This window comes from Ursus americanus, chromosome 12, assembly GCF_024610735.1.
Source record: "Ursus americanus isolate L20-20 chromosome 12, mUrsAme1.1.p, whole genome shotgun sequence".
Classification (NCBI taxonomy): Eukaryota; Metazoa; Chordata; class Mammalia; order Carnivora; family Ursidae; genus Ursus; species Ursus americanus.
This window is the reverse complement of record NC_142138.1, coordinates 15,334,462-15,361,935: the sequence shown is the minus strand read 5'-3', so window position 1 is coordinate 15,361,935 and position 27,474 is coordinate 15,334,462. Positions and strand designations below refer to the sequence as shown.

Here is a 27,474-nt window from a genome sequence, read left to right as displayed (position 1 = left end):
GTTGGCATCTTTTCTTTCCCTTCCACATAATGTCAGATGGACGTAGCATTACTGTAATTAAAATGTAAGTGCATTGGCAGACGTTCCTTACAACATATTGAGAACAGCTTTTTCAGTAGCTACCTTATGTGATTTCAGGGAACTGGGGAGGGAAAATAAAATAAAATGCAGCTTGTTTTCCTGGAACAATTCAAGCCATAACCAATGCCTGCCAAGTGGAGCCCCTAAGTCTATGTCTGCACTCACCTATTATCTCACCTCTGCATGGATAAAGTGGTTTTCCTCCCTGCTCACTGGCCATTTTCTTTTTAAAATGGGAACTCTTGAATCCCTGGCAATCATTTAGCCGACAGTTTGGATCATAATGTAACAATAACATTAGTGAGCAGTTGTGTGACAGTTCCTGCTTTTAAAGCACTTTACAAATCTGAGCTAATTAGCATGAACGCTAACATGCCAGCTTTTTATGGATTAATATTGCAATTATACTTTGCTTTTTCAATAAAAATGCAGTGATCTTTTTCACCAGGAATAGGGAGAAATGAAATGAATAAATTGTCTCTCCGATGGATTCACACACAGTGCAGTTAAAATGTGAGTCAGACACTTTCTTGACTGAATGTTCCTCTAAAAATATTTGTGAGGATTTACAGGTATGGCACCTCTTGCAAATTGGATCAATGAAGGAAATAAAGTGTATTAATGGGGGACTGAAAAGGAATTTGTAAACCCAAGTTAAGTTTCCAACCTTCAAAATACACTTTCTAGATTTAAGCACCTCAAAGAAATCAGAAAGTTATCTGATGATTTATTCTTAAACCAAATGAGAAAATACTAATTTATGTAGTATTGCAAAAGGCCCCGTTCCTTTTGTTGTGAATTAAAATATAATAGAGTAAGTATAGAGGAATAAAGACTTGGGTTGGAATCCCACCTCTAGTACTCAGCTACCTAACTATAGCTTACTGAATTTTGGTTTCTTCACCTCTAAAATGGGAGATGGGGTGGGGTGATAATATTTACTTTACCTGATTCTTGGGAGGTCCAAAAGTGATTCTACCTTACACAATATCCGGGATATGACAGGCGATCATATTAGTCCTGACCCATCCTCTCTGTTTGTAATTCATCTTCCTCCCTTTCTGCTCTAAAATTATTCTGACATTCATTCAGTTTCAGTTTATGGAAAGCAGAGCATCATAATGAATTAAAATTTTTGTTAGATATTATAAATAACTAAAGTTAAAGGGACTAGGAATAATTATGAAAGTTCATTTAGATGGGAAAAATCTAAACATATGATCACTTGAAAATGCCTTTGAACATACTATGAAATTGTAGAGATATCTCAGTTAAATTTGGTCATTTTGTCCTCTGTTCTTTGTACAAATTTAGCAAAAAAAGTGATGTGAGGAGGTACAACAGCAGAAAGGCTGCCTGAGACAGAAGGCTGTTTTGAGCACACTTAAATTGTTTCATTCATTCATTCATTCATTCATCAGTTCAATATTTATTGAGCAACTATGACGTGTCAGACACCAAGCTGAATGTTGCTGGGATAAGGACTAGTATAAGGACTAGCAGATACAGCCTTTGTCCTTAAAGAATTCACAGTCTCATGGTGGAGGCAGACAAGTGAATGAACAGTTGCAATATGGTGAGCAATAAATGCTAGTAAATGCTACTCGAGGCCAATATCTAATTTCTTGAGAAGTCATAAATTCTTTGAGAGAAATGGTGTTTATCCTGCCAACATGATTTGTAGAGGGTGAGCACTCAGTACAGGGTCAAAAGACCCTGATGCTAGTCCCGGCTCTATCTTTGACTAGCTGTATATCCTTTGTTAGTCATTTCAGTTTTCTGAGCCTCAGTTTCCTCATCTGCAAAGTGTGACTGATGATAACAGTCCTCATTGGGTTATCCTAAAGATCAATGGTCACTCTCATGAGTGAATTTTTCATTAATTGTAAAGATCTCTATAAAGCAAGTTACATTCTTAAATGCTTTTCGAATTTTAAAATAGAAGTTGTTTAGTACTTCACATAATCGCTGAATGATTCTTTTCCTTAAAACAGAAAGAAAGAAAGAGAAAGAAAGACAGAAAGAAAGAAAGAAAGAAAAAGAAAAAGAAAAAAAAAATAAAGAAAAGAGAACCAGCCACTTTTCACAGTTCAAAGCAGGTCTGGTTTTGATCTTTTCAGCACTCCAGGTAGATATTTACTATTATCCCCATTTTATCAATGAGAAAAGTGAAGAACCAAGAATTGGTCCAAGAGCGCTATCCCTTCAAAGCCCAAGCCTGAGCAACTTCCTAAGGTCTTTACACACCAACAAAAGTCCGAAGGTCCAAACTTCAGCGTACTCTGGCGATCTTTTCTCTGAAGGCCCCGCCTCCCCCTCGCGGAAGGGGCTGGACGAGGCTTCAACTCCGCCCCGTGACTCATGCGACCCCGCCCCCAAGTCTTCCACCTCTCGCGGGATCTCTCGGGAGGACGGATGGGGTTAGGTCCCATCATGGCGGCTGAAGAGGCGGATGTGGATATCGAAGGGGACGTGGTGCCAGCCGCGGCACAGCCAGGGTGAGGCGTAGAGACCGGGTCTCGCAGGGATGGGGAGGAGCGCGGGTGCGAGGAGAGTACCCTGGAAAGGCTGCGGGTTCGGCAAGGAACAGGGGAGAGGAAGACCATCCGCTGGGCCAGGGTCTCCTGGCGGCCGGGGAGGTGCCGCGCCCATCCCGCTTGTAAGCTACTCCTTAGCCCAGAGGGCGTAGATACCCGAGGCTGGTATCGGATGGCTGTTTCACCTTTTACCGGGAAGTTCTGAGGGCTCCGACTTCGCCTAGCATATTGAACTCTGTCCAACAATTAGATTCCTTCTTCTATGATCTCCACCCCAGAATCCGCCCCCTTGCCCCCTATGGACAGTCACTAGAACAAGGGCTGCCTCTGAACGGGACCTGAGCTTAGGGTTCCTTGTTCCATCGCTTGTAAGCCCTGTGACCTTGGGCGTGTCGTTTCATCTCTACTGACAGATTTCCTATTCCACGTGGGGTTAGTTGTGAAAAACTTCCTGAGACGCAGCTTGTCTTGAAGGGGACAGGACTTTAGAGTTGGACAGCTCTGGTTCTCCAGCTTTGTCCGGCCTTGTCACTTACTAGCAGTGTGACCTTGGATCAGACACGTAATATGCCTGATCTTCAGACAGCTCATGTGAAACTGTCATGGTATGTGCCGCATATGGTTATTGTGAACATCAAATGAAGTAATTACGGGATGTGCTGTAGCATACAGTTGGAGCTAGGTAAATGTTTTGTTCTTCACCATCTCCTTACCTTCGTGGAGATGATTGTGAACAGCTAGCGAGGGTTCAGAGTTTATTTAATACAGATTCCTGCAGAACAGGCCCATGTGATTTCAAGCAGCATCTTCCAGCTTAAGAGATCTAGCCCTTTGCTTGCTTTCCAAGTAAGAAATTGATACATACTATTTTTAAAATGTGCTTTCCCCGTCACCTTTTAGAATTGGAAGAGGCCTAGACTGGTCAGGAATCAAAAGACCTTACTTCTGAGCTCAGCCAGTTATGTTGCTTGTAAACATGAACAACCTCCTTAGAAGTCTGTTAGGTTGAATGAACCATGTGGAATTGCCAATCTTAGACCATTTTTAACTTACAAAAAGGCAATTTCATACAGTCCAACCTAATGTTAGGGACTCTGTAAATTGTGGAGAACAATACCCATCCTGCCCTGAGGGATTAAGATAATGGGTTTAAAGTTCTACTGAACTCTAAAGCACTATAAAAATGTGAGGAGTAATTAAATTCATATAGTCATTCTCTCCCAGACCTTTGGGCAAAGCAGTCCAAAGTGATACAGATGAGTAGGGAACTTTTATTAACAGCCATTGTTCACATTTGTGTAGATCAAGTTAATCTTGATTAAATGCTCTTGCATGCATGATTTACTTTATTTTTCACAGTAAGTCTGTGTGATAACTGGGCAGGGACAGGTATCTGCAGTCCAGAGAGAAGTGAGTTGGCCTTGGAAACACAAAGGATCATCTGAGAGCATCGGCTCTGCCCCTTTTCCATCGGTTCTTCTTGATTTTTCTGATCGTTTTTAATTTTTTTTTTTTTTTTTTTGCCTTCTCTTTTTCTTTCCTTTCTGTTACTACTGTGCACAAGCCTTAAGTCTACTGGTGACACCTATGATCATCTTAGACTTAGGCAAGCCAGATTACAAAGGTTATTGGTTCCTGATGGTCAGAGCCTTTGCCTTACCCAGCTCCAAAGAGCATCATTAACATTTATATTCTGGTGAGTGGTGCCCCCTGAAGTGTGTAGGTACAGCTAGTGATAACATCTGTGGAACTGTTGAGGATTAATTGAAAACACACTTTTAAGTATGTGCTAAGTTCTAGGAAGCAAAGTTAGAAGGTGATATTGAAACTTTGGTTTCCCTTTCATTTCTACCTTTCCTCCTCATCTTCCTTTTCTCTTGCTTGTCCTTTAAGGGGTTCCCAGGGGTTTTGTCGTAAGACTTCTCACTAACCACACAGACCCTGGCTATACCTTTTCTCAAGACTTAAATTTCTATCTTTTAGGTTGGATCATGTAAAATTTTGCCAATGTTCAACCATTTTTGACCGTAAGAAAAATGGCGGTTTCCTAAAATTCCACCTAATACATGCTGATGTTTTCCATATCTGTCAACAACCCAAATCTGTCTCCTGAGCTTTAGATACATTTATCTAATTCTCTGAATCTATCTGTTCTTGGATGTTTCGTAAGCACCTATCTCAGCTTATAAACTTTTCCCACCACACCTGCCATCTGCCTCCAAGTTCCCTAGTTCAATAAATGGCACCATCCTCCCAGTAACTCAAGGCACAGATAGAGACTTTATCCCTTTTCCTTACCTCTCTCTTTCCATCCCTTCTATCCTATTAGTTGGTAAAGGTCTATTGATTCTGAGTATCCTCTCAAATGTATTCACTTCTTCCTGTTCACACTGCTTGTTCCCTGGGTCTAAGTTACTGTCACCTCTCTTGTATGTATATAATCACTTCCTCTTAACTGCTCCTTATCTCTTTGGCCCCCCTCTATTCTTTACTGAAGTTAGACCAGTCTTTCTTACATCCAAATCTCATCATGTAATTCCCTTCAATCCCTAATTTGCTTTATGAGAAAATCCTCATTCCCTAACTCCTACAGACCTGGGTGATCCATGCCCCACCTACCTTGTTCATTTAATCATTCAACAAATGTTGATTGAGTACCTTTTCCATGCCAGGGCCTGGCTATATAGCAGATATAAGACTAACTCCTTGCTCTCATAGAACTAACATTCTTACTGGGTAAGACACAGTAAAACTTAGGTATGGGCCAGATGGGGATAAGTGGAAAAAGATAAAGAAGGGAAAGTGGATGGCATATTAGCTTTATCTTGTACACTTACCCGGGAAAAGTGGCTCTGAAACTACAGGACTTCAGAGGTCAGCATGAATATAGTGGAAGGACTGGATTTGAAAAGGGAGAACGCCACAGAATTAGCAACCAGTTCAGTGTACACTGTGAGGAAAATAAGGGCAGGCTCAGATTTCTAGCTTGGGCAACTAGGGGGATACATATCCTTTGTCTGAGATAGGGAACAATGGAAGAGTAGCAGATTGGAGAGGAATTTCCCCCTAAGATTTAAGCATGTTAATTTATGCTACCTATGGAGATTCAGGTAGCTGTCCAGGTGCATACACCAGAATTGTGGAAGTTGCTAATCCTTATTGAGGAACACTGTAAAAAGACATTAAACCTGAACTGAGAGGTGCCCAGGTGGCTCAGTCAGTAAGTGTCTGCTTTCTGCTTAGGTCATGATCTTGGGGTCCTGGAATCAAGACCCATGTCGGGTTCTCTGCTCAGTGGGGAGTCTGCTTCTCCCTCTCCTACTCTCTCTCTCTCTCACTCAAGTAAACAAATAAAATCTTGAAAAAAAAAGAAAAAAAAATCACCTGAAGTGGTACTAGTCCCCCTCCTGAACCCTTGGCAGACCTCTGTAAGCAAAGATTTCGTTTCCTGCCGATACAAGTACCAGAAAACTTTATTTAGCATTCCTGGCAGCCTCTACCAAATCAGAGTTAACACCTGAATTAAAACTTTTTGCCATCAACAGCTGAGAGAAATTATTGCTTTTAGTTTATTGTAGATAGTCCATTAGTCCCACAATTTATTATAACAACCATAGAACTAATTGAAGATTCAAAAGTATAAACCTTTTTGCAGTCTAAGAGGTACAAAATTCTTAAAACTAGACTAGGTCTGGGAAAAGTCAGTAATTTTCTAGGAAACTTTATAATTTTAAGATATAAAAAAGCAAATATTGAATTTAATTATATCAAAGATTGGGCCTTCCAAAACTTAACTACTCAGCTTTTTTTGTGTAAGTAGTGAACAACATGACTTTAGAGAGTTTTTATTAGTTCAGTGAAAGGAATGAGAATTAACAAAGTTTAATCCCCCATGGACATAGAAAAGGCCCCAAATAACCCAAGTTAATTTTTTTTATTATATAAATTGTTATTAAAACATCAAAAAATTCTTTTTACTTTATTGTCTTGAGTATTTTCTATTTTGGCTTTTTGATCTATTTTTTTTTTTCATTTTCAGAGCAGTGCTGTTATTGATGGCTTTTATGCTTTAGATATAACTGAAAGAATTGATTGTAAAATGGAATTCTATATGCATATGGATGCTCATCAAAAGAGCTCTGAAGTGTTGGTTCATGGCCATAGAGCATGTTGTGGTTGCTGTTTTGTGGTATTTTTTTCCTCATGAAGTTGTTTATTTTTGGGAAACAGAAGAAGTGAACAGACTCGCTGGTTGCAGTTGAGATAGGGTGGCTTAAAGCCACTCTATATTCCATAGGTTAAAGAAATAGAGTAGGCATTTCTGCAGTGTGAATTTTGTTTGTTAAAGGAAGAAGGGAATGAAATATTTGCTTAACATCTATACCCTGCTAGTTCCTGTGTTGTGTGAATGGTATTTATTAATTGGTATGATGTCACCTTTTTACCCATTTTCTTAATTATTACAGAAGTGATGAAAATACAGCATCTGTTTTACAAGATCACTATCTTGATTCATCGTGGAGAACTGAGAATGGTCTTATTGTAAGTATTTTATAAAAATATCAGGTGCATAAGTTATTACTCATTGCCCGGAGTACCTCTTTTTTACTTGGTGCTGGTTTGCAGCAGTTACAGAGGTAATATGCTGGAAACATTTTTCTAACTTTAAAAATAAAAGAAGCTTATTATTTCTTTTGACTTTGAAATGATCTGTTGGGAAACAACTTTGGAGCCAGCTAGATTTAGGTACAAATCCTTGCTTGACAACTTACCAGATGGGGATCATTGCAGGGTTCATTTCATTTCTTTCATTTAGCAGTTATTTATTGAATTCTTACTGTGTGTCAGACACTAGACCAGGTTTGGGGGATACAGCTGTAATTGAGACAGACATAGTCTTGCTCTCAGGTTGCTTGTATGCTCAAAGGGAGTTGGGTGATAAATAGGTAGACAAATTAAGTATAGGCCATGAAGAACCCAAGATGCTGGCTGAGAGTAACAGGGTGGGGAACCTATTTTAGATAAAGATAAAGGAAACAGAAGGTGACAGTTAAGTTGAAAAGTAATAGAGAGGAGTAGATATGTGAAGAGTTGAGGAAAAACATTCTAGGCAGAAGGAATAGCCGCACAAAGGCTCTGTTTGAAAGCCAGTATCTAGAAAATAGCGGGAAAGGGGGGAGTGGCAGCTCTGACAGGATTGGAGAGGCAGACCAGAGCTCTGTCATGCTTGTATGAAGCAAGAGAAGAATCAGAGAGACCAGTTAGGAAACATTTGTGGTAATCTAAGCAAGAGTTGCTGGTATTGGCCTGAGGTTGTGGCAGAGATGGATAGATCTTAATTATATTTTGGACATAGAACTCCTTGGTAGATTAGATACAGGATTGAGAAAAAAGGGGAGAATCCAGGATGATTCCTAGATTTCTAGGTGGAATAACTAGGTGACTCATGCTGTTTACAAAGTTGGAAGCACAAGGAGAAACAGGTGAAGGTATGTATTAGTGAGTTTTGAATATGTTAACTTTGAGAGGCCTGCTAGATAACCAGGTGGACATTGGGAGTGGGCAATTGGATGTAACAGTCTAGATAGAGCTTAGAGAAGAGACCTGAGCTGAAAATTTTTAAGTTTTGAGAGTTGAAAATGAGTGTGATCATTTAAGGAGAGATTGTGGCTTAAAGGAAAAAAGAAGTGTGGTGACTTTTGGAAATAGGTGAAATATGTAGCAACATGCTTGCTCCCTGATACATCTCACATGTGATAGCCATATGCCTTTATCATGGGTAAGAGCCTGAGCCTTGGAACCCAGCAGTCTTGTGTGTCATGTCACTACTCCTCCACTTGAAACACTGAGGTGCAGTGGATGCATCAGTGAAGTAGTAACACCTATCTCAGTGTTATTGTGGGAATCCAGTGTCTCTGCATAGTAAATGGTAGCTGTATTATTCATAATAATTGCATTATGTATTTCATTTAATAAAACATAGAAGATAAATTCAAAAAGCAGTAAATAAAAAGAAAACTGTACTCTTTTTTAATAGCCTTGGACTCTGGATAGCACCATCAGTGAAGAGAACAGAGCTGTGATTGAGAAGATGTTGTTGGAAGAAGAGTATCCTTTAATGATTGTGAGGAAAGTAAAGATTTCCGGGTTAAAAATCTATAAATGCAAGACTTACGAAAGAGACCGCTGTTATTACTAGATGAACCTTATTTGGCCCCAGACTGCAATTACATAATGTGTTAGCTACCTGTGAAACAAGCAGCATTTTATTTCTCTGTTTCTGTTTTACTGCACAGTCTAAGATCTAACTCAATATGTTTGAGTTTCTTTTGTCAGCCACCTCTATACTGTCTGAATGCTGAGTAGAAATTATAGAACGTTTTAAATCAGTGAAACCTTTAGTCCATGTCCAAGATCATTTAGTCCGAGCCTCCATCTACAGTTATAAGCTAAACCCAGAGATGTTAATTTAGCCAGGGACACAATTAGAATATGTAAAAGTTCTCACTTCTTACTCCACCAATTTACAGGTGTTATGTGGGAGGAATCTAAGTAAAAAGCACAAAACAAACACTGCAGGATGAAGATTTTTCCCTCAGAAGTTGTAGATCTTTATCCACAGTTTAGTCACTAGCTTCTTGTCCTTATTTCTTTTATCTATTTGGTGATGGCAGCTTAACTTCTTTGGGATTCCATTTTCTTACATGTAAAAAGAAAGGATTGAACAAAATGATTTCTGATTTTATGATTTTTTTAAGTATTAATAATAGTCTAATAAATAGTGGATTATTTTTAATTCTCTCATCTATATGTTATGGATGTCTACCTTCTTTCTAAGCCAGAATTTCTCTGTTCCCTTTATTCCCAGTTAATGCTGTGTTGATTTCAAAGTGTCTGTGTACCTTTAATTGTCATAGGGTAACTAACGCCTTTTAGGCTTTCTTATTTTCTTACTTTCCCCAAACATCACAGCTATAGCCTAGATCATTGCTTTTCAGTAGAAAAATAGTGCAAAACTCATATACCATTTAAAATTTTCTGGTAGCCACATTTAAAATAGGTGGAATTGATTTTAATAAGATATTTTATTGAACGCAGTATATTTAAAATAATACTTCAACATTTAATCGACAGAAAGACATTGAGGTATTTTACATTCTGTTTACGTGCGGTATTGGCTAATACATTAAACAGTGCAAGTCTCAATTAATGAATACTTAAGTAGTCACGGGTTCACTTCCAGATTTAGAAGCAGAAATAATGAAGTAACAACTTTGTGAGCTCTTAGAGGACAGGAATCTTTTCTTATATCTTTGTCCTCAGCTCCTTGTACCTGGCATATTACCTGACATACACGACATACAGTCAATATTTGTTAAGGGAGTAACATTTCAGACTAATTGAAGAGTATTGCAGTAGGCCAGTTTTAAGAAGTTACAGAGGGAAGCTCCGTGGTAGATTTGACCTGAGTTATTTGTATTAATGTGGAGAACACCCTGAACTCTTATCTGTTAGCTTTAGAACTAGAAAAACGTACTCCCCAGTTAATCCTGGACAGCCAATCAAATTCATCTATTACATTCCCCATGTTTTAGGAAAAATGATTTAAATGAAAGACCACTTCTAGTAGGGGATACAGGAGACGCTAACATTTATGTAGCACACATCTTGTGCAGGTGCTATGTTCGTGTGATTTCACATGTAATATTTAATCCATATGACAGCCTTGTGAGGCATAAATATTTTTATCATAATTTTTGCAGATCTGGAAAAGGTTTTAAGAAGTATAAGTTTAGCTAGGATTCAAGTATGATTTTCATGGATGTGAGTGCCTACTTAATATAAGCCACATAAAAATGATAGGATTTTATTATTGTTTTAAAAGTTTCTTTAATAATTACACAGGTATTACTTATCTAAAAAATCACTTCCAGAAAAATTCTGGCTTGATCAAAAGGAAGATGATAGAAAATATATGAAGAGGTAAAATTAATTTTTAATACTTTTAAAAGTCTGAACTGTGTTTTTAAAAACTTGTTCACAAGCTTCCTTATTTTGTTTTTCATGTGGTGCAGTCTACAGAAAACAGCAAAAATCATGTATGTACTTCTGTGTTTTATATTTTAAAATTATAGGAGAATTAAAAATTATAGTTGGCCTGTGGAAAAACTCTTGACCTTAGGTTGTACAAAAATATAAAATCAAAATTTCTTATACAGTTATTGGAATGCCACAAGATGATTTTATGATGTTATTTATATGTCATAATTTCTTTTATGGTCCTATATAAGCTATTCCATTGGATTATGGAAAAGATGGTTTCCTAGGGATTTGTGGGGAAATTTTTTAAAGCTGCTGTCTAATATATTAGGAATTGGCTTGATTTCTATTACCTTGTCAGTTAATTTTCACTCATTTCAAACAAAAATTTAATTTGAATTTGTGGCTTTCAAAAATTATCTAGAGAAATCAAGTATTAACTATTTTATAAATACCCTTTCCCTATAATTGAAGAAATTTTGATGTTATTTAGTGTTTATACTTTCATGTTTATGATCCCTCAAAGGGTAGACCTACAGATTTACCATTGCCAAGGGTTTGAGCCTTGAGCCAACTTTGGCTTTTGCATTTTGCTGAATAAATAACAACAAACAAAGAAGTTAATGAGAAGATTAATGGTTTGCTTGAATTAAATTAATGAGCTTCATCACAAAATGTTTTAATTTCTTAAGGACTGCATTTCAAAAGTAATAAACATAATGCCATAGTTTCTTTACTTCTTTTTTGTCTTGATATTTACATAGATTTATACGGAAGAATCAAAGAGATAATATTTCCGGAGCCAACTTAAACACTTAAATGCCTTTCAGGATTTGGAAACGTATTGACATCAGCTGCTTTGTGTCCAGTCTAAGGAAGCGTGTTTGTTATCACATTGACTTCCTTTGATGTCTTTTAGTGTTATCTTCACTCAGACCCAAGCATTATTTCTTTGGGGCTCCTGTCATCCTGAGCTAGAGAAGTATATGAGACAGGGTAAATCTGCCCCCCAGGTAGAGGCTGCAGCCTTCTTCTTCTTTTTTAACTCTTAGACTCAACAGTACTGAATTTAGCCTATGGCTATCTATAACCTTTAGCTGCATAAATATGGAATGTTCCATTTCAGACTTTTTTTTTGCAATTCCTCTTTTTCCCCTCAGGGCACACTCTCCTACAAAACCAGCCAGTTACTCAGTAAAGTGGACGATAGAAGAAAAAGAGCTGTTTGAACAAGGGCTGGTAAATAGAGCAATTTTTAATTTATAGTAAAATAATTCTAGAAGCCAGTATTGATAGAATTATAAGGTTAATTTGTGGAGACTAGAAATTTCTCTTAATGATCACGTCTTTAGTTTTTCTGTAGTGATGATGTTTGTAGTAAAAAAGAATTCCTTCTTTTTTTTTAATAATAATACGTATTTTTTATTATATTAGTCACCATACAGTACATCCCTGGTTTTTGATGTAAAGTTTGATGATTCATTAGTTGCGTATAATACCCATTGCACCATGCAGTACATGCCCTCCTTACTACCCATCACCAGCCTATCCCATTCCCCCACCCCCCTCTCCTCTGAAGCCCTCAGTTTGTTTCTCGGAGTCCATAGTCTCTCATGCAAAAAAGAATTCCTTCTAACTCATATCTAAGTTACTAAAATATTAAAATAGATTTGGGTCAATATTTTAGATAATTTTCATCCCTCCCCCTTTTTTGGTAATAATAAAACCCAAGATATTGAGCTCTGTATATATCAATGACCTGGATTAAAAGGCAAAATTATTTAGTTATCTGATGTTTTCTCTTGGGGAAAAAACCCAAAAAACAACAAACAAACCCTTGATATTTGGAACTGTCTGCATAATTAGCTGAGTTCGTTTTTATTCAGATATTTGGCATTGTGCACACAGTCTGAATATTTTTTTAGTGGGTATAGTTGAAGACCAGAAACATTTCTTTTGCATGAATGTTTCACTGAGATCTATTTAAATATCCAGAAGTTACATAATAGAAAAAAAATGTATGCCCATTGGTAATTCTGAAAATTCTCTTGTTAATATGAAGAAACTTTTAAGAAAATATTCAGAAAATTTTTTTCTAATTATTAGGAGTAAGTTATATCTTTTCCTTTAAGGTACATGTTACCCAGTATAACACTAATTAATTTTGAAATTACATATATTTGTATATTATATATAGGATATTTAAATAGTATTTATGTGGGTTTTATGAATGCGAATTGAAATGTCACTGTTTACATTTCTACAGATGATGAGAAATAAAATGTATTTGTATTTTTATAGACATTGCCGTGACATCTAAATATTTGTGGTGTCTTTATATAAACAAACTATCTTGAAGGTTTTATCTCCTCCTGAGGTTTTTCTCCTGTACTGTTGATGTTTTTTATATTGTTATTTCATTCTGTTGCATGATTATCATTTTTATAACCTAACTTTAATTAATCAGTCACTTATTTAAGATTGCTGACTACTTTGGTGTTTCGCCCCTTACCGAAGGCTGTATGTATAAATGTGTTTGTGTTTGTATACACATACACAAAAATGGGTTGTGAATTATTAGGTTTTTGTTGACACTTGTGGTAATGATAGGGGTACATGTGCATGGCTCAAACTTCAAAGGGTATTTAAAGTTATAGGTGTTAAGTCTCCCTATCACTCCTGTCTGTGCGTTCAGTTCTCTTTGCCTCAGGTAACCATTGTTATCTGATCTCTGTGTGCCCTTTCAGAGATATTTGTCCCTATATATGCCAATATGTATTTATTTATATACATATGTACGTATCTATCTATACACATAAACAGATACTTTAAACCTAGAATGTTTTCCCACAAAACTACATGGAACTTTTGGTTGTATTCCCAGCTTTTTTAACCTATTAATAGAGTTTGCTTATACACTGAATTCTCTCAGGCTTTAGAGAAGGGAATTATGAGGTACCAAATGATGAAGGAAAATTTTTCCTTCACTTTTGGGCATAGAACTGTCTCTTTGCTCTATTTTGAAATTGGTGAGTGCTTTCTTTGTTCCTCTTTTTAGTGTACCCTCTCCAATTTTCATAATGCTCAAGCCCCTACAATCCCAACTGGTTATACTCTGTCTAGATCTTTGATGTGTCCAAAAGTGCTTCTATGAAGTTACTCATTTGCCTTCGTCCCACAATGAATATAACTAATTGTTCAGTAGGTTGATCTTAGCTAGGTGTTAGTTAATAACACTCTTAATTAATTTATATTTACTAAGAATTCTCCTAGAAATACTTTCAGTTTTAAGAAATTGTTTGCATGTCAGATTTTCTCATGAATATCAGAAATAAGTATTAATTAATTTATCATTTGGATCAGGTTTTGAAGATGATTTGCCGCTATAAGTCATGACCTGTAAATGTCATAACCTGTCCTGTAAATCTGGCCCTGGGATCACCTTCCCTGAATCGTGGAGATAATGTGAAGATTTATATATCAAATAATGGACTTGATATCTAAAATTTCCTTTTAGCTTTAAAATTATATCGCATTCCTTTCTGTACTTCAGAAAACACCAGAGCTCCCTCAGGGTCTCAGTTTTTTCCCCATCACAGCTTTGTCATTAGCGGGCACAAGCCTTTAACAGTACAGGGGTATAGGGGGGTGTTGGTTGCACGTTGCTTTATTTGTGATTCATTCATTCTTCGAAGTCTGTTTTCTGTGATACCTGTGTAGATTAAAAGTATCTGCTGTGGGACAGGTAATGGATATTGTGGCAGATGGAATCTGGATAAAAAAAAGATACTTTGAAATTAGTGTCAGAACATAATGATTCTATAAATGAAAATGTAACCTGCCTCTTTTTCAGGCACTTGTTTTTTAGATTTGAAACATCATAATGTGCAATATGAATACTGTTAGTAGTACATGAAAGTGTGGATCTTCATTTAGATAACTGTAAAAAGAAAACTAATTTCTAAATCATTTCGGTCAGTTTTCAGAAGTCGAGATTCCAAAAGAGTGTGGGCTTTGCTTTTAAGAGTCTTAGCTTATATATGAGGCTTCATTGTGTGCTTTAGAAGATAAATAAAGATGAGTTGTTGTTTTAGGGTTTTTTTAATGTGCAGTTGCTTGGAATATTAACAAGTAAGTTAATCAAAGTCAATTTCTTTTCCATTTTGATAACGTAGGCTAAATTTGGCCGAAGGTGGACCAAAATTGCAAAGCTAATTGGAAGTCGCACTGTTTTACAAGTTAAGAGTTATGCCAGGCAGTACTTTAAAAATAAGGTAAGCAGGATATAAATATCCTAGTTAGTAATAATATTTGCAATAAATAAAATTAGGAAGCAAAAATGGTGCTTTAATTCGGGTATTAATATCAATGTTCATTGTAGTAAAAGTAAAATGATTGTAGTAAAAGTATTTTATATTCATAAAGTACTCAACACATGTTTATCTTCAAAAATCTCTAATTATATCTTAAGTATTTTGAGTATTGAGATTAGAGATCATTGTTTCCTGGAAATATCTTTTCTTTTTAAAGATTTGCATTGTAGCTTTTTCTGTTTTTATTACTGTTCCTTTTATTAGCAAAATGCCTATTTGTAAATTCTGAGAAGAGTTTGACTTAAAAACCAGTCTTTTCAATATGCGAGTAGAAGACCCAGTCTGGAAAAACAAGCCCAGGAGCTCTAGAATGGTGTTTGAAAATGCACGTTGTTAGGGGTGCTTGGCTGGCTCAGTCGGCAGAGCGTGCTACTCCTGATCTCGAGGTCGTGAGTTCAAGCCCCATGTTGGGCACGGAGTTTACCTCTGTCCTGGTTTACCTCCAAGAGAGGCAGGGGAAGTTTCTGGATTTTACTTGGAGTTTTAGAGCTCATAGCAAAATTGATGTTGGATGTTCCAAAAGCTTGGACTGGGTCCTGCTCAACGTTTTGTTCCTGCTCCATCTTCATGGCAGCAGGTTCCACTACATTCTCAGGACTCCACGGTCTGTGGCTCCAGCCTACTTCTCTGCTGGGCCTCGTCCTTCAGGCACCCGGGACATCATAGTAGCCTCAGAACTTCTGTTTGAAGATTTGTATCGTAGCTTTTAGGAATGATTAGAGCTTAGGGACCACAAATGCTAATGTGATGCTAAAATCTGTTTAATAACAATGAAACTTTTATAATTTTTATGAAGAATTATATGAAAACTTCAGTAAGTTGCAGAGTTCAGAAAAGCATAGTCATGGTCTAGTTCTTTAATCTGTCAAGTGATCTGTGCTGTGTTCAACCATGTAGTTTTGATATTTAGAAATTTTTAGTATGTTCTCTGCTTGAGTTCTGGGAACATGATTATATAGAATTTGACAGGGTCTTAAGTGAAATTTGCTGTTTTCTTTCAGTGCAAATAATGGGTTTTGTCCTGTATACAAGATTTATACAGCTTAGTATCCTTTGAGCATAGGAAGTAAAGAATGGAATGGATTCATTATACATCAATCATCTGCTCCCCCTTTAACCAAGCGAACGCATATTCAAGGCAGTCTGGCAAGGTTAAGGTATTCTGGAAGAGAATAAAGCTTAGCTTGGTTATTCCTATCCCCATCCTTCTCAGACTGGAACATGCAGAACATCTTGGGGTGTCAGTTTTACTCAGACTTGGGGTGAAAGGATACATCATGATATTAGAAGAGACATTCATATGAAATATAATATGAAATTTTATCTGAATTTTTAAGGTAAAAACAGGAGACTTCAAGTAAATAGCAAGGTTGTTAAAGGCTGTTTCAGGCCATGTGTCCAAATCTCCTTTTCTCTCCTGCTACCCTTTATTCTTCTCTACATAGTAAGCCAGTTAACCTCAAATACTAGATCCTGGGATTCTGCTGTGATACAGGATCTGTAAGTAAGCTCTTTCTAGGAGCTGTCATCCCTTGGGTATGCCAGTAACGTACAAAATTTTTCAAAAACCATGTATGTGAAGATTTTATTTCAAATCATTTATATTCATTGATAGTCATTTTCTTCTCTATGACTAGATATGTATGTCTGTAATAGTACATATGGGAGATAATTTCATGCCTTATAAGCTGTATAATACTGGAGCAACATTAAATGAACCTTTGAAAAATAGTTTGTTTCTATTATATCTGTATTTAAATGAAAGATGAATTTAATTTACTAAATAAAGATATGTGACATAGATTCCTTTAAATAATGGGCTGTTTAGCATTATAAAAAATAATCAGCTGAAATATCTGACATTCTAAGAAATTAGCCATTAAAAATATTATAATATCTTAAAGAATACCTTAGTATGACAGTTGTTGGTTCATTCTCTGTGGTTGATCTGAGACAGAGTCCTGTTTTAAACTTAATATTGAAGAACAAATAGTAGTTGTACAAGGTCATAGGTCATGATTATTTGATTAATAAAATCACCTGGCCATGAACGAGTCAAATATAGGGATAGAAATTTGAAATGATGATATTTTACATTTAAAATGCAGTTGTAAATCCTTAGAAGAAAAACACAATAAAGGTATAATTTACTATTGACGTGTACTCAGTTTAATAATACTGTATTTATTATATATGTGCCAGTAGTTAAATTTTTAAATGTTAATATGGGGATTTTATCTTGATTTTTAATAAGGTAAAATTAGATGGTCCAGAGAAGGAAACACCAAATCAGAAGAGCAGCAGTGATCTTCAGATTAAAAATGAAGATGAAGGGACAAAGGCATGGACGCCATCAGGTTTAAGGGGACGTGCTGATCCTAACTTGAATGCTATAAAAATTGAAAAGTTATCTGACGATGAAGAAGTAGACATCACAGATGAGGCAGATGAGTTGACTTCTCAAGCTCCCCAAAAGAATCCTAGCAATGATGTCTTATTAACCATTCCTAATAGTAAAAGTCATAAAACCAGTCAAGGGGAATTTATTGCTTATGACCAGGAAGGTTCTGTATCTGAATCTTCCAAGGAGTATTTTCAGAATATAAAGCAGGGAGAGATGGAAGCACTTTCAAGCTCAGGAAGTAAATTTTGGACAGAAAAACAGAGCATTAGTGACAAAAAATCAGTTCAATTAAATGATCAGAAATGTAATGAACTGAGGAAAAACTCTGAAAAACATGATGGAAATGGAATGATAGATGATGCCAGGCCGTTGCCTTCTCCAGAGCCTTGTGCGGTTCAGAAAGACTTGAGTGATAATGAAATGCTTTTTCATTCTTCCTGTCAAATGGAGGAGGAGAGCCGTGAGGAAGAAGAGCTTAAGCCACCAGAACAAGAAGTAGAAATAGATAGAAATACCATTCAAGAAGAAGAAAAACAAGCAATTCCTGAGTTTTTTGAGGGGCGCCAAGCTAAAACACCAGAACGCTATTTGAAAATTAGGAATTACATTTTGGATCAGTGGTAAGGAAGAATTATATTTTAGATACTGTTTTAAAACTTCTGATGCTCTAGAGTATTTTAATTAGGCCTATGCAGAATTTAGTATTTTGCATTGCTAGTGATGTAGAGAGCTTGAACAGATGAATATATTTTAATGGGCAAGATTTAAAATTTCTCATAGTGAAATTTTCTTTGAAAGCTTTGGTAAATATTGTTATCTCTAGCTATCTCAACCCATCTGTCTGTTCATTAAGAGTATTTGGTCCTGGAAAAAAGGGATAATTTGCTTTAAGAAGCAGTTTCTTAGGACAGTGTTAAGGAGATACAGAAAACACCACAGTACTGGAAAAGGGGGAGAATGTCTTTCCTAGTTTATCATGTACTTGTAAGTACAACAAGAAAATTTTGGTGACAGAAGGATATTTCTGTCGTTCAATGTGGCTGGATTACAGAAACCATTCTAAATTGCTATAAATGCTTTCAGCTTTTATCTTGTAACATAATGTGTTAATAATCCCTTCATCCAGCTTCATCAGGATACAAGAATTTTCTGATATATGAAGTTTACTTTCTGAATTGTCAGAATTTGAATTATTTAGCATTGGATGGGGCACAAACCAAAAAACTTCACCATATTAGCCTGAGTGCTCTGCAAATAATTTTAATTTTTCATAGCAGTGTAATTAAGACATCATCAAACATTCGTAATTGTTGTAAATGCTTCAGGAGATACTGGATTGTGTAGGGCCATTTTTATAGAGGACTTCTGCTGTAACTTAGGAAGATTGCCAAAGGAAAACAGATAACCAGGCTTATTACATCAGTAACTTTCATTGCCCACACAATATTAATTTCGCTTTTAAAGATAGCTCTATTCTAAATGAAAGATTTTTGTTCTTGTTCTTGACTGATGGTTGAGGTGGCTAAAAGTAAAATTTCTGTGTAAGGGTGGTATCAAATGAAGAATTATAAGGAACAACTGATAGTTTCATAATGCTTTACAATTTACAGAAAACTTTTCTATGTTGTTTGATTCCTCGCAACAGGCCTATAAAATAGGTGATATTTTCTGTGTTTGATAGATTCTGCAGTTAGGAGAGGTTTAGGGGCCTGCCTTTGATTATACAACCAGCTACTGACAGAAGGACCTATGTGCAGGTTTTGACTCTGTCCTTCAGTGTCTCCATAATTTCACATTGCCTGATTGATTCACACTATTGAAGAAGACCAATCAAATCAGATCTCTACGGGTATCTAATTTTGTTTTTGGAAGTAAGAGGATGAATGGCCAAAATTGAAGGACTGACTTCAAAGTAATATCTCAAAAATTTTTTATCTGTGTGAATCATCAGTGAGTGACCTAATGGTGCTTTAATCAAATTCATTTATTTGAATTTTGTATTCTCAGTAAGGCAGAATATCTTATATAGATGACATAAATTATATGGCAGTAGTTCCTTAATGACATTTGCCTTAGTTCATAAAACCAGTTAAGTGTTGTTTCAATATGGTGATTTAGCAAAACAGTGTGAAAGCCGAAAGAAATGCTTCGAACAGGAACTCAAAACTATTCTCTTCAGAAATAGAAGAGGGGACTGGAGGTGGTGTTAAGAAAAAAAAAAAAAAGTAGAAGAGTGAAGTTTTAAAATAAAAAAGACCTGCTGGATTTGTTTGTAGCTAAAAGATCCTCTTCATAAAAACACATGTATCTGACTCCCTGTTTAGGGGTATGTTTTATTGAGCCAGTAACCAGTACCATTATTGAATACCAACCGAATGCATTTAGATGTATTTAGATCATCTCCAGTCCTCTTGACAACCTTGTCCTCATTTTACAGATGAGAAAAATGAGGTTGAGAGAGGAAAAGGAACTGTTCCAGGTCACATTAGGGGAAGGTGATTTCAGGGTCTGCAGTCTTGACTCCTTATTTTCACACTTCATCTCAGTTCCTTCACCCAGACTTTTCACTCTGCCTTGGATGCTCTCCCTACTCTGCCCCCCAGATCTTGATGAACTGTGCTTTGTCATCTCCTTCAGGTCTGCTCCAGGGAAATTAGAGAACTTCCCTGACCACCCTATCTAAAATAGCTCACAACTCTGCCTCCCCACTCTCTTACTCTGTATTTTATTTATCTTCATAGAACTTATTACTACTGAAGATACTATGTTTTTATTTGTGTATTGTCTCCTCTTCCTCCCTCCTCCTTTCCCATGATTCACATGGGCAGATTTTTGTCTGTTTTGTTCATTGTTACACCCCTAGTGCTTAGGGCAATGCTTGTTGTAAGCAAGTACAGAGGCACTCTATTTGTTAAGGGGAAAAGATGATGCAAATGAATCATGAATAGGTATCTTTGGAGGGCTTACCTTTTTTTTTTTTAAGATTTTATTTATTTATTAGAGAGTGTGCGCACAAGTGAGGGGAGGGGCAGAGGACAGAGGGAGAAGCAAGACGCCCTGCTGAGCAGGGGGCCCAACGTGGGGCTCCATCCCAGGACCCTGGGATCATGATCTGAGCCGAAGGCAGGCGCTTAACTGACTGAGCCACCCCTTTCCATTTGTTCAGCATCATGCTAGTGCTGAGCTCTGTTTAAAGACTTTTGGTTTGGGTAATCTTTGATTAAATCAATAGTTTTTAGATTCCTGTAGATTTTGGGTAGCTGGTTACACCATGCTTATTCCTGCTCTCTTGGCTTCATTTGTGCGGTTTGTTCCCTTTTCTTTCACACTGAAGTGAAGTGAAAACACACTGAAATCCCAACTTTTCAGTGGGATTTCTTCCCACCTCCCTTAGGTTATATTTATTTATTTTAGAGAGCGCATGCAAGTGGGGGAAGGGGCAGAGGCAGAGGGAGAGAATCCCAAGCTGACCTGACCCCCCCTCCCACCCACTGAGCACCGGCCAATGTGAGACTCAATCTCACAACCCTGAGATCTTGGTGACCTGAGTGGAAACAAAGAGTCAGATGTTTAACCGACTGAGCCACTCAGGTGCCCCTCAGTGGAATTTCTGATACCCTCACACATCACGGGTTACTTTTTGCCTTCCCTGAATTTCTGTAGAATTAATGATTTTAAATTTGATTTCTGCTTAGACAGGCCTTCCCTGCATACCCTGTCTAAAATAGTCTTCACCTAGTTCTCTCACTCTATCCCCATCCTTCTTACTTTTTCTTCCTAGCACTTGCTGCTACCTGACATTGTAATATATGTTATTTTATATATATATATATATATATATATATATATATATATATATATATATATTTCATTATATGTATTCTATTAGCATATAAGGTTAGGAACTTTATATTCCTCTCTGGATCCTTAGTGCCTAAAACAGTGTCTGGCGTATAGGATGCAAAATAAATATTTAGGATAAAATAAAGATTAAATAAGAAATACCTGTTATATGATATATCTGATACTTGGTTTATAATGTCTGTATGTAAATCTTGACTTTAATTTCCATAAGTAAGTACTTTAATCCCCCTGACTTTGTTTTCTCATCTCTAAAGTAAGAATAATAAAAGCTACTTTGTAGAGTTATGAGGATTAAGATTGTATAACTATTAGTACTGGCATAAGTGTTCAGTAATTGTTTGCTGCTCTCAGGAGGTTCTCTGTTACTCTTAACCTGTATCTACTATGGTACAATAAGTATATTCAGTAAATATTTGTTTTATTATGTAAACCTTTTAATTTCTTCATAGTCTTGGGCATTTCTTGATTCCTTTGAAATCCTCTATTGTATCTATATCTGTTTTCCATGGAGAGTAAGCACTTGATATTTATTGGTCTAATGTTTAAAAACCAATATAAAACTTTTAAGCATTTGTAAGGTAGCTTATAATTAAAAGATACTGTCCAGCAAAGTAAAAATAGACGAACCTAAGTAATATATTAAAAATAAGAAAAGCCTAATACTAAATGCTTTAGATATATTATCAGAGTACCCTTTTATTCAAAGATTGAGGCTTCAATTTGGATCTATAGACAAAGCTTCTAACTTTAAAATCCTGGGATAACTGGAATCTATTACATTTCATATGGGAAAGAAATAATAATAAAAATCACATTATAGTCATAAGTTATTGTATCATTTAAAGATATTTCAGGAAAAAGTACACTTGGGTATTATGTACTAGCATTGTTTTTAACTACACATTTACAGGTTGAGAGGGGGTAAATTTTTAAGATATTTCAAATATTAAAAGTTTTCCCCAGAAATCTTTTTTTCATGTTTTTATTTATCCAAAATAACTGTACTTCCATCTCTTAATTAGGGAGATATGCAAACCGAAATACTTAAATAAGACCTCAGTACGTCCTGGCCTGAAGAACTGTGGGGATGTTAATTGTATTGGACGGATTCATACATACCTCGAGTTGATAGGAGCAATCAATTTTGGATGTGGTAAAAATAAAAACCCAACAACATCTTTTACTCAACATTTTTTATCCTTAGAGCACCCATTAACTTCTTTGATGGTTAGCATTCAAGCGGATTTAGTACAGATAGAGAATTCAGGAAGATGTTATTAATATTACAAAATAAATGTATTATTGAGGGTTTTTTTTTTAAACAGATTTCTGTTGATTAAACTATATTTTCCTGTAACCTACAGTGAAAACTGCTGGTATGAAAAGGAAAAATACTCAGTCTAAGTAGTAGAAATAATTGAACAATGTAGCTCTTTGTGAAGTAAAAGTAAAGTCATTTTAAGAAAAATCTAGTAATAGCCCATTTAATTTGTGAAATCTGTATTAATGCTAGAAATACTGTCTAGCGGTGTTTAAATAAAGGAAATAATTTATGAGCCTCTACACTTAAAAGTAATAAAAGTGCCAAAATATTTTTCATGGAAGAAAATTTCTTTTACCCTAGTTTTTCTCAAATTTGAAGTCAGTGAATGTGCATGATATTAAATGTATTCTTCCCTTTTGTTGAATTAACGTGACACAAACATTTTGAAGAAAGATAATTACCATAGTTGCAAAGTGATAAGGTAATTAGAACTTTGTAACCCATGGTTTCAGAAGAGTATATTCTATATTGTATGTGTATGAGAAGACAGCTAATCAGAAAGTTTCCTTTCAGAGATTGTTTTATTTCATAGAGAGAATTCACATTCTGCCCTGTGGTCTGTGTCCTTCATTTCAGTGTCTTTGTTTCCCCAAGCACTGTATATGGGACTGGCTGGTCAAGAAAACTAAGGTGTCACAGCTTCCTCAGCCACAAGAGAAAAATCATATTTTCTGTATTAGATCTTTGAATTCAGTAAAGTGGGCTTAGCACTCATTTAATTAGAAATTAAATTACCCACCTCACGAATACTGATTTTACTTGGATTTCCTTGAGAGCCTTACTTGTACGTGAGAACTTCCAAGTTATTGTAGAGTAAGAAAGCAGCTCAGGTGTAACAGAACTTAGACATTGGCTTACAACTTATGGTCAGTGTAGATGTGTCTTCCTAGTTAACAAATGAGTTTCAGAAAATAATAGATTGTTTTGTTTCTCCTGAATTCCAATAGAACAGGCTGTATACAACAGGCCACAACCAGTTGACAAAGTACGAGTCAGAGACCGAAAAGATGCAGTAGAAGCATACGAGCTTGCACAGCGCCTGCAGTCGATGGTAAGCAGCCACCCCTCACTGAGTGATCTCCACATGGCTCCTGGCCCTGTTAAGTAAGGTGTGCTCCCTTCTCACCACCTGTTTAACCAATGCACTTTTAGTGGAAGAGCATGTTTTCTCTTGTATTTCACCTTAGCCATTCACTTTCCTGGTTCCCATTCAGTTCCACCTTAGTTTAAAAGGCACAAATGAAAAAAGCCTCACAGTTCACTGGCAGACTTGACACAGAAGCATTGTGCTTTGCTAGCGTGGTCTTAGACTGCTTGGTTCTGATTTCTGTATCTAGTGTGTCTTTTACAGCTGTACAGTTGAGCTCTTTTTTCTCTTTCAGTTACTTTGTTTAAAAGTCTTACCTTTAAGATTCAGCTTTTTAGAATAGCTATCCAAACTATTGTAGCCTTTCTTTGTTAATTCTTGAGGATAGTGAGTTTTACGATATCCTACAATTCATGAATATTATTTTTAAAATGGGTGATCCTCCAAGTCCTCTAAAAGGCAGAGTCATATTGGGTTCTTCTTGGTTTTACTAATAGGTTAAGTTGGTAATAGGTGAGGCAAATGAAGAAAAGTGCTGATAATAGAGTAGGCATTTTTCTTAGGGTAATTAGGTGTAAACCATTTCTACCTAGATTTACTGTAGCAAGAAAGGAGGTTTTTAGATACAGTTGTTGGAAAGGGTACTTTTCATATGCTGGCTTCTGAGCCACTACATTTTAAAGGCTTCAGTATTGACATTTACAAAACTGGGTATTAGTAATTCAGTCAGCTAACTTTGTACTTTTTTATTATTTGTATACACTAGGCAATCTTTCACTTTCTAAGGCCGAGAAATAATTATTTTGCTTCTAGTTTTCAATATTCAAACTCTTGCTGTAAGTTCTTGCAAGTTTTCTACCACAAGTGGTTGAAAGGGAAGTCATTTTCTTGGTGGTTCTTTTGGTCTTAAAACAAGCTTTTGTCCTAATGTTTTAGCTCCTAAAGGTGAAGAGAAATGAAAATTCAAGAAGAAATCCAAGTAAAATTCAGAAAATCATCACTGACTTACTTTTGAGCAGAGTGCTAGCTATTGAACGTAAATTAATAAAATTTAGTCAGGCATTGCTGATCAGAGATTATATTTTAATCTAATATTTTTAAATGATTTTTAGAAAAATATCATTTTGGTGTTGTTTATTAATGTGCTGTGATCTCTCCAAGTTAATCTTGTTACCTTTTGCTTTATTTTAATCTTACCCCAGCGCACAAGGAGACGTAGGGTCCGAGACCCATGGGGAAATTGGTGTGATGCAAAAGACTTAGAAGGACAAACCTTTGAGGTAACTTGACCTTTGCAAATAGCTCATCAGTGAGAGTTGTTCTGTCAGTTACATTTGTATATCGTAATGCTGCATATATTACACTCATTTGTGTTTGTGTGTATCCTTTCGGTGTTAATTTGCGCGTCTGGAAGTCACCAGTAAATAACAAAATAAAGACATCAGTACACTTAACTAGGAGTTTGATTCATTTTCTGTATTTTAATTATCTACCTCTGCATTCTGGTCTCTAGCTCAAGAATATCTGCGAATGTGCCAGGAAGTTGGTTTGCCTAATTCATTTCAGTAAACATTTATAGAATGATGTTCTGATACACCATTTAAAATATTGTTCTACACATTAAACATAAATTGAATTACAAGTATTAAACTATTTCTACTAATAGAAACTGATTCTATGAATGTGTGTGTGTATTCTTTATATAATTTATTTGTGAACATCTAGTTCAGTAGAATGGAAAGAATGTGTGAATGGGTGCTTACTGGCTTTGTTACCTTGAACAGTTTCTTTTTTTTTTTTTTTCTTTTTTTTTTTTAAATCCTTTGAGACTTTATTGAACTGCTACAGTACACATCATTAGTTTTTGATGTAGTGCTCCATGATTCATTGTTTGCGTATAACACCCAGTGTTCCATGCAATACGTGCCTTTTCCTTAATACCCATCACCGGGCTAGCCCAGCCCCCACCCCCCTCCCCTTCTAAAACCCTGTTTGTTTCCCAGAGTCCATAGTCTCTCATGGTTCATTTCCCCTTCTATTTACCCCCCCTTCATTATTCCCTTCCTTTTCCTACCGATCTCCCTGCTATTCCTTATGTTCCACAAATGAGTGAAACCATATAATTTTCTTTCTCTGCTTGACTTATTTCACTTAGCATAACCTCCTCCAGTCCCGTCCATGTTGCTGCAAATGTTGGGTAATCGTTCTTTCTGATGGCTGAGTAATATTTCATTGTATATATGAACCACATCTTCTTTATCCATTCATCTGTTAAAGGGCATCTCAGCTCCTTCCACAGTTTGGCTGTTGTGGACAGTGCTGCTGTGAACATTGGGGTGCATATGGCCCTTCTCTGCACTACGTCCATATCTTTGGGTAAATACCCAGTAGTGCAATTGCTGGGTCATAGGGTAGCTCTATTTTTAACTTTTTGAGGGACCTCCACACTGTTTTCCAAAGTGGCTGCACCAACTTGCATTCCCACCAACAGTGCAAGAGGGGTCCCCTTTCTCCACATCCTCTCCAGCATTTATTGTTTCTTGCCTTGTCAGTTTTTGCCATTCAAACTGGCATAAGGTGGTATTTCAGTGTGGTTTTGATTTGAATTTCCCTGATGGCTAATGATGTTGAACATTTTTTCATGTGTCTGTTAGCCATTTGTATGTCTTCATTGGAAAAATGTCTGTTCATATCTTCTGCCCATTTTTTGATTTGATTATTTGTTTCTTGGGCCTTGAACAGTTTCTTAACCTCACTAAAATTCAGATTTTTATCTATAGAGTGTGGATAATATCTCTGTCAAAGAACTGTTGTGAGAATTAAGTGAAATAAATGGGATAAAATATGTGGAGGTCCTAGTAATAGGCACTTAATAAGCCTTGCATATACCAGTTAGTAAATGTTATTTTTCCTTCTGGACTTCAGTGCCAAAAAAAACACAAAAAACAAAAAACTGTTCTCCTCTTTCTCTCTTCCCCATTCCCTGCCCGCAACCTCACTTCTGAGTACCAGTCTAGGCACAACATTAGTTAATGCGTGGTTCCTGTCTAGAAGAACCTTAATTTCTGGTAGGAAACATGACCTGTGATAAGTTCCATAAGATTGGTCTTAAGAAATGTCAGGTCTTCCCCAACGGGTGTGATGAGAGGAGGTATCACAGAAAATGTGATATTTCATCTGTGACATCAGGGATTAGCAGGAGAATTCGTACATGATGGCATTCCAGGCTAAGGGAGCAGTATAAACAAAGGTACAAATGGGGGAAAATACTAGACATATTCTGGAAAAGATGCATAGGTCATTTGGGCTAGAGTATAAGAGTGGTGGTAGAAGTTGGATGAAAGATGTTGTTCTGTACTTACTATTATCAGGATTTTATAAACATTAATGAAGTCAGTCATCACAATAAACCCAGGACGTTGTTATTACTACTCGTGTTCCCATGTTAAAGGTAAGGAAACTAAAGCACAGAAAGCTTCAGTAACTTGGCCAGGGTCACCCAGTAAGTAGCAGAGCCAAGCATTCTGTCTCCAGAATCTGTGTTGTTTGTCATTATATTGCGATGTCTCCTGGTTGGGAAAGAAAACACAGTAGGACTTGGTGACTAGAAATGGGGAATAAGTAAGAGGAGGGATTCCGGTGATTCTGAGGTTTTTGAACCTGGGTGACCAGTGCCATTAATTGAAATGGGCAAAACAAGAGAAGGAATAAGTTTTAAGCTTGGTATGCCTGTAGATTTTGGAACAATTTTTTTATATATTATC

At 36.4% G+C, this 27,474-nt stretch overlaps 1 protein-coding gene across 1 annotated transcript in view; it reads left to right on the top strand.

Moving 5' to 3' along the window:
• Nucleotides 1-2,479: 2,479 nt before the first annotated feature.
• The window catches only part of MYSM1 (Myb like, SWIRM and MPN domains 1), a 40,087-nt gene continuing 15,092 nt past the window's right edge, over nt 2,480-27,474 (top strand). The window contains 11 exon segments of the mRNA XM_045802221.2: nt 2,480-2,579; nt 7,085-7,160; nt 8,656-8,726; nt 10,524-10,601; nt 10,694-10,717; nt 11,819-11,897; nt 14,834-14,932; nt 17,286-18,055; nt 22,322-22,452; nt 23,571-23,674; nt 24,913-24,990. Of these exon segments, the coding sequence (XP_045658177.2) occupies nt 2,497-2,579; nt 7,085-7,160; nt 8,656-8,726; nt 10,524-10,601; nt 10,694-10,717; nt 11,819-11,897; nt 14,834-14,932; nt 17,286-18,055; nt 22,322-22,452; nt 23,571-23,674; nt 24,913-24,990 (1,593 nt within the window). The 5' untranslated portion in view covers nt 2,480-2,496.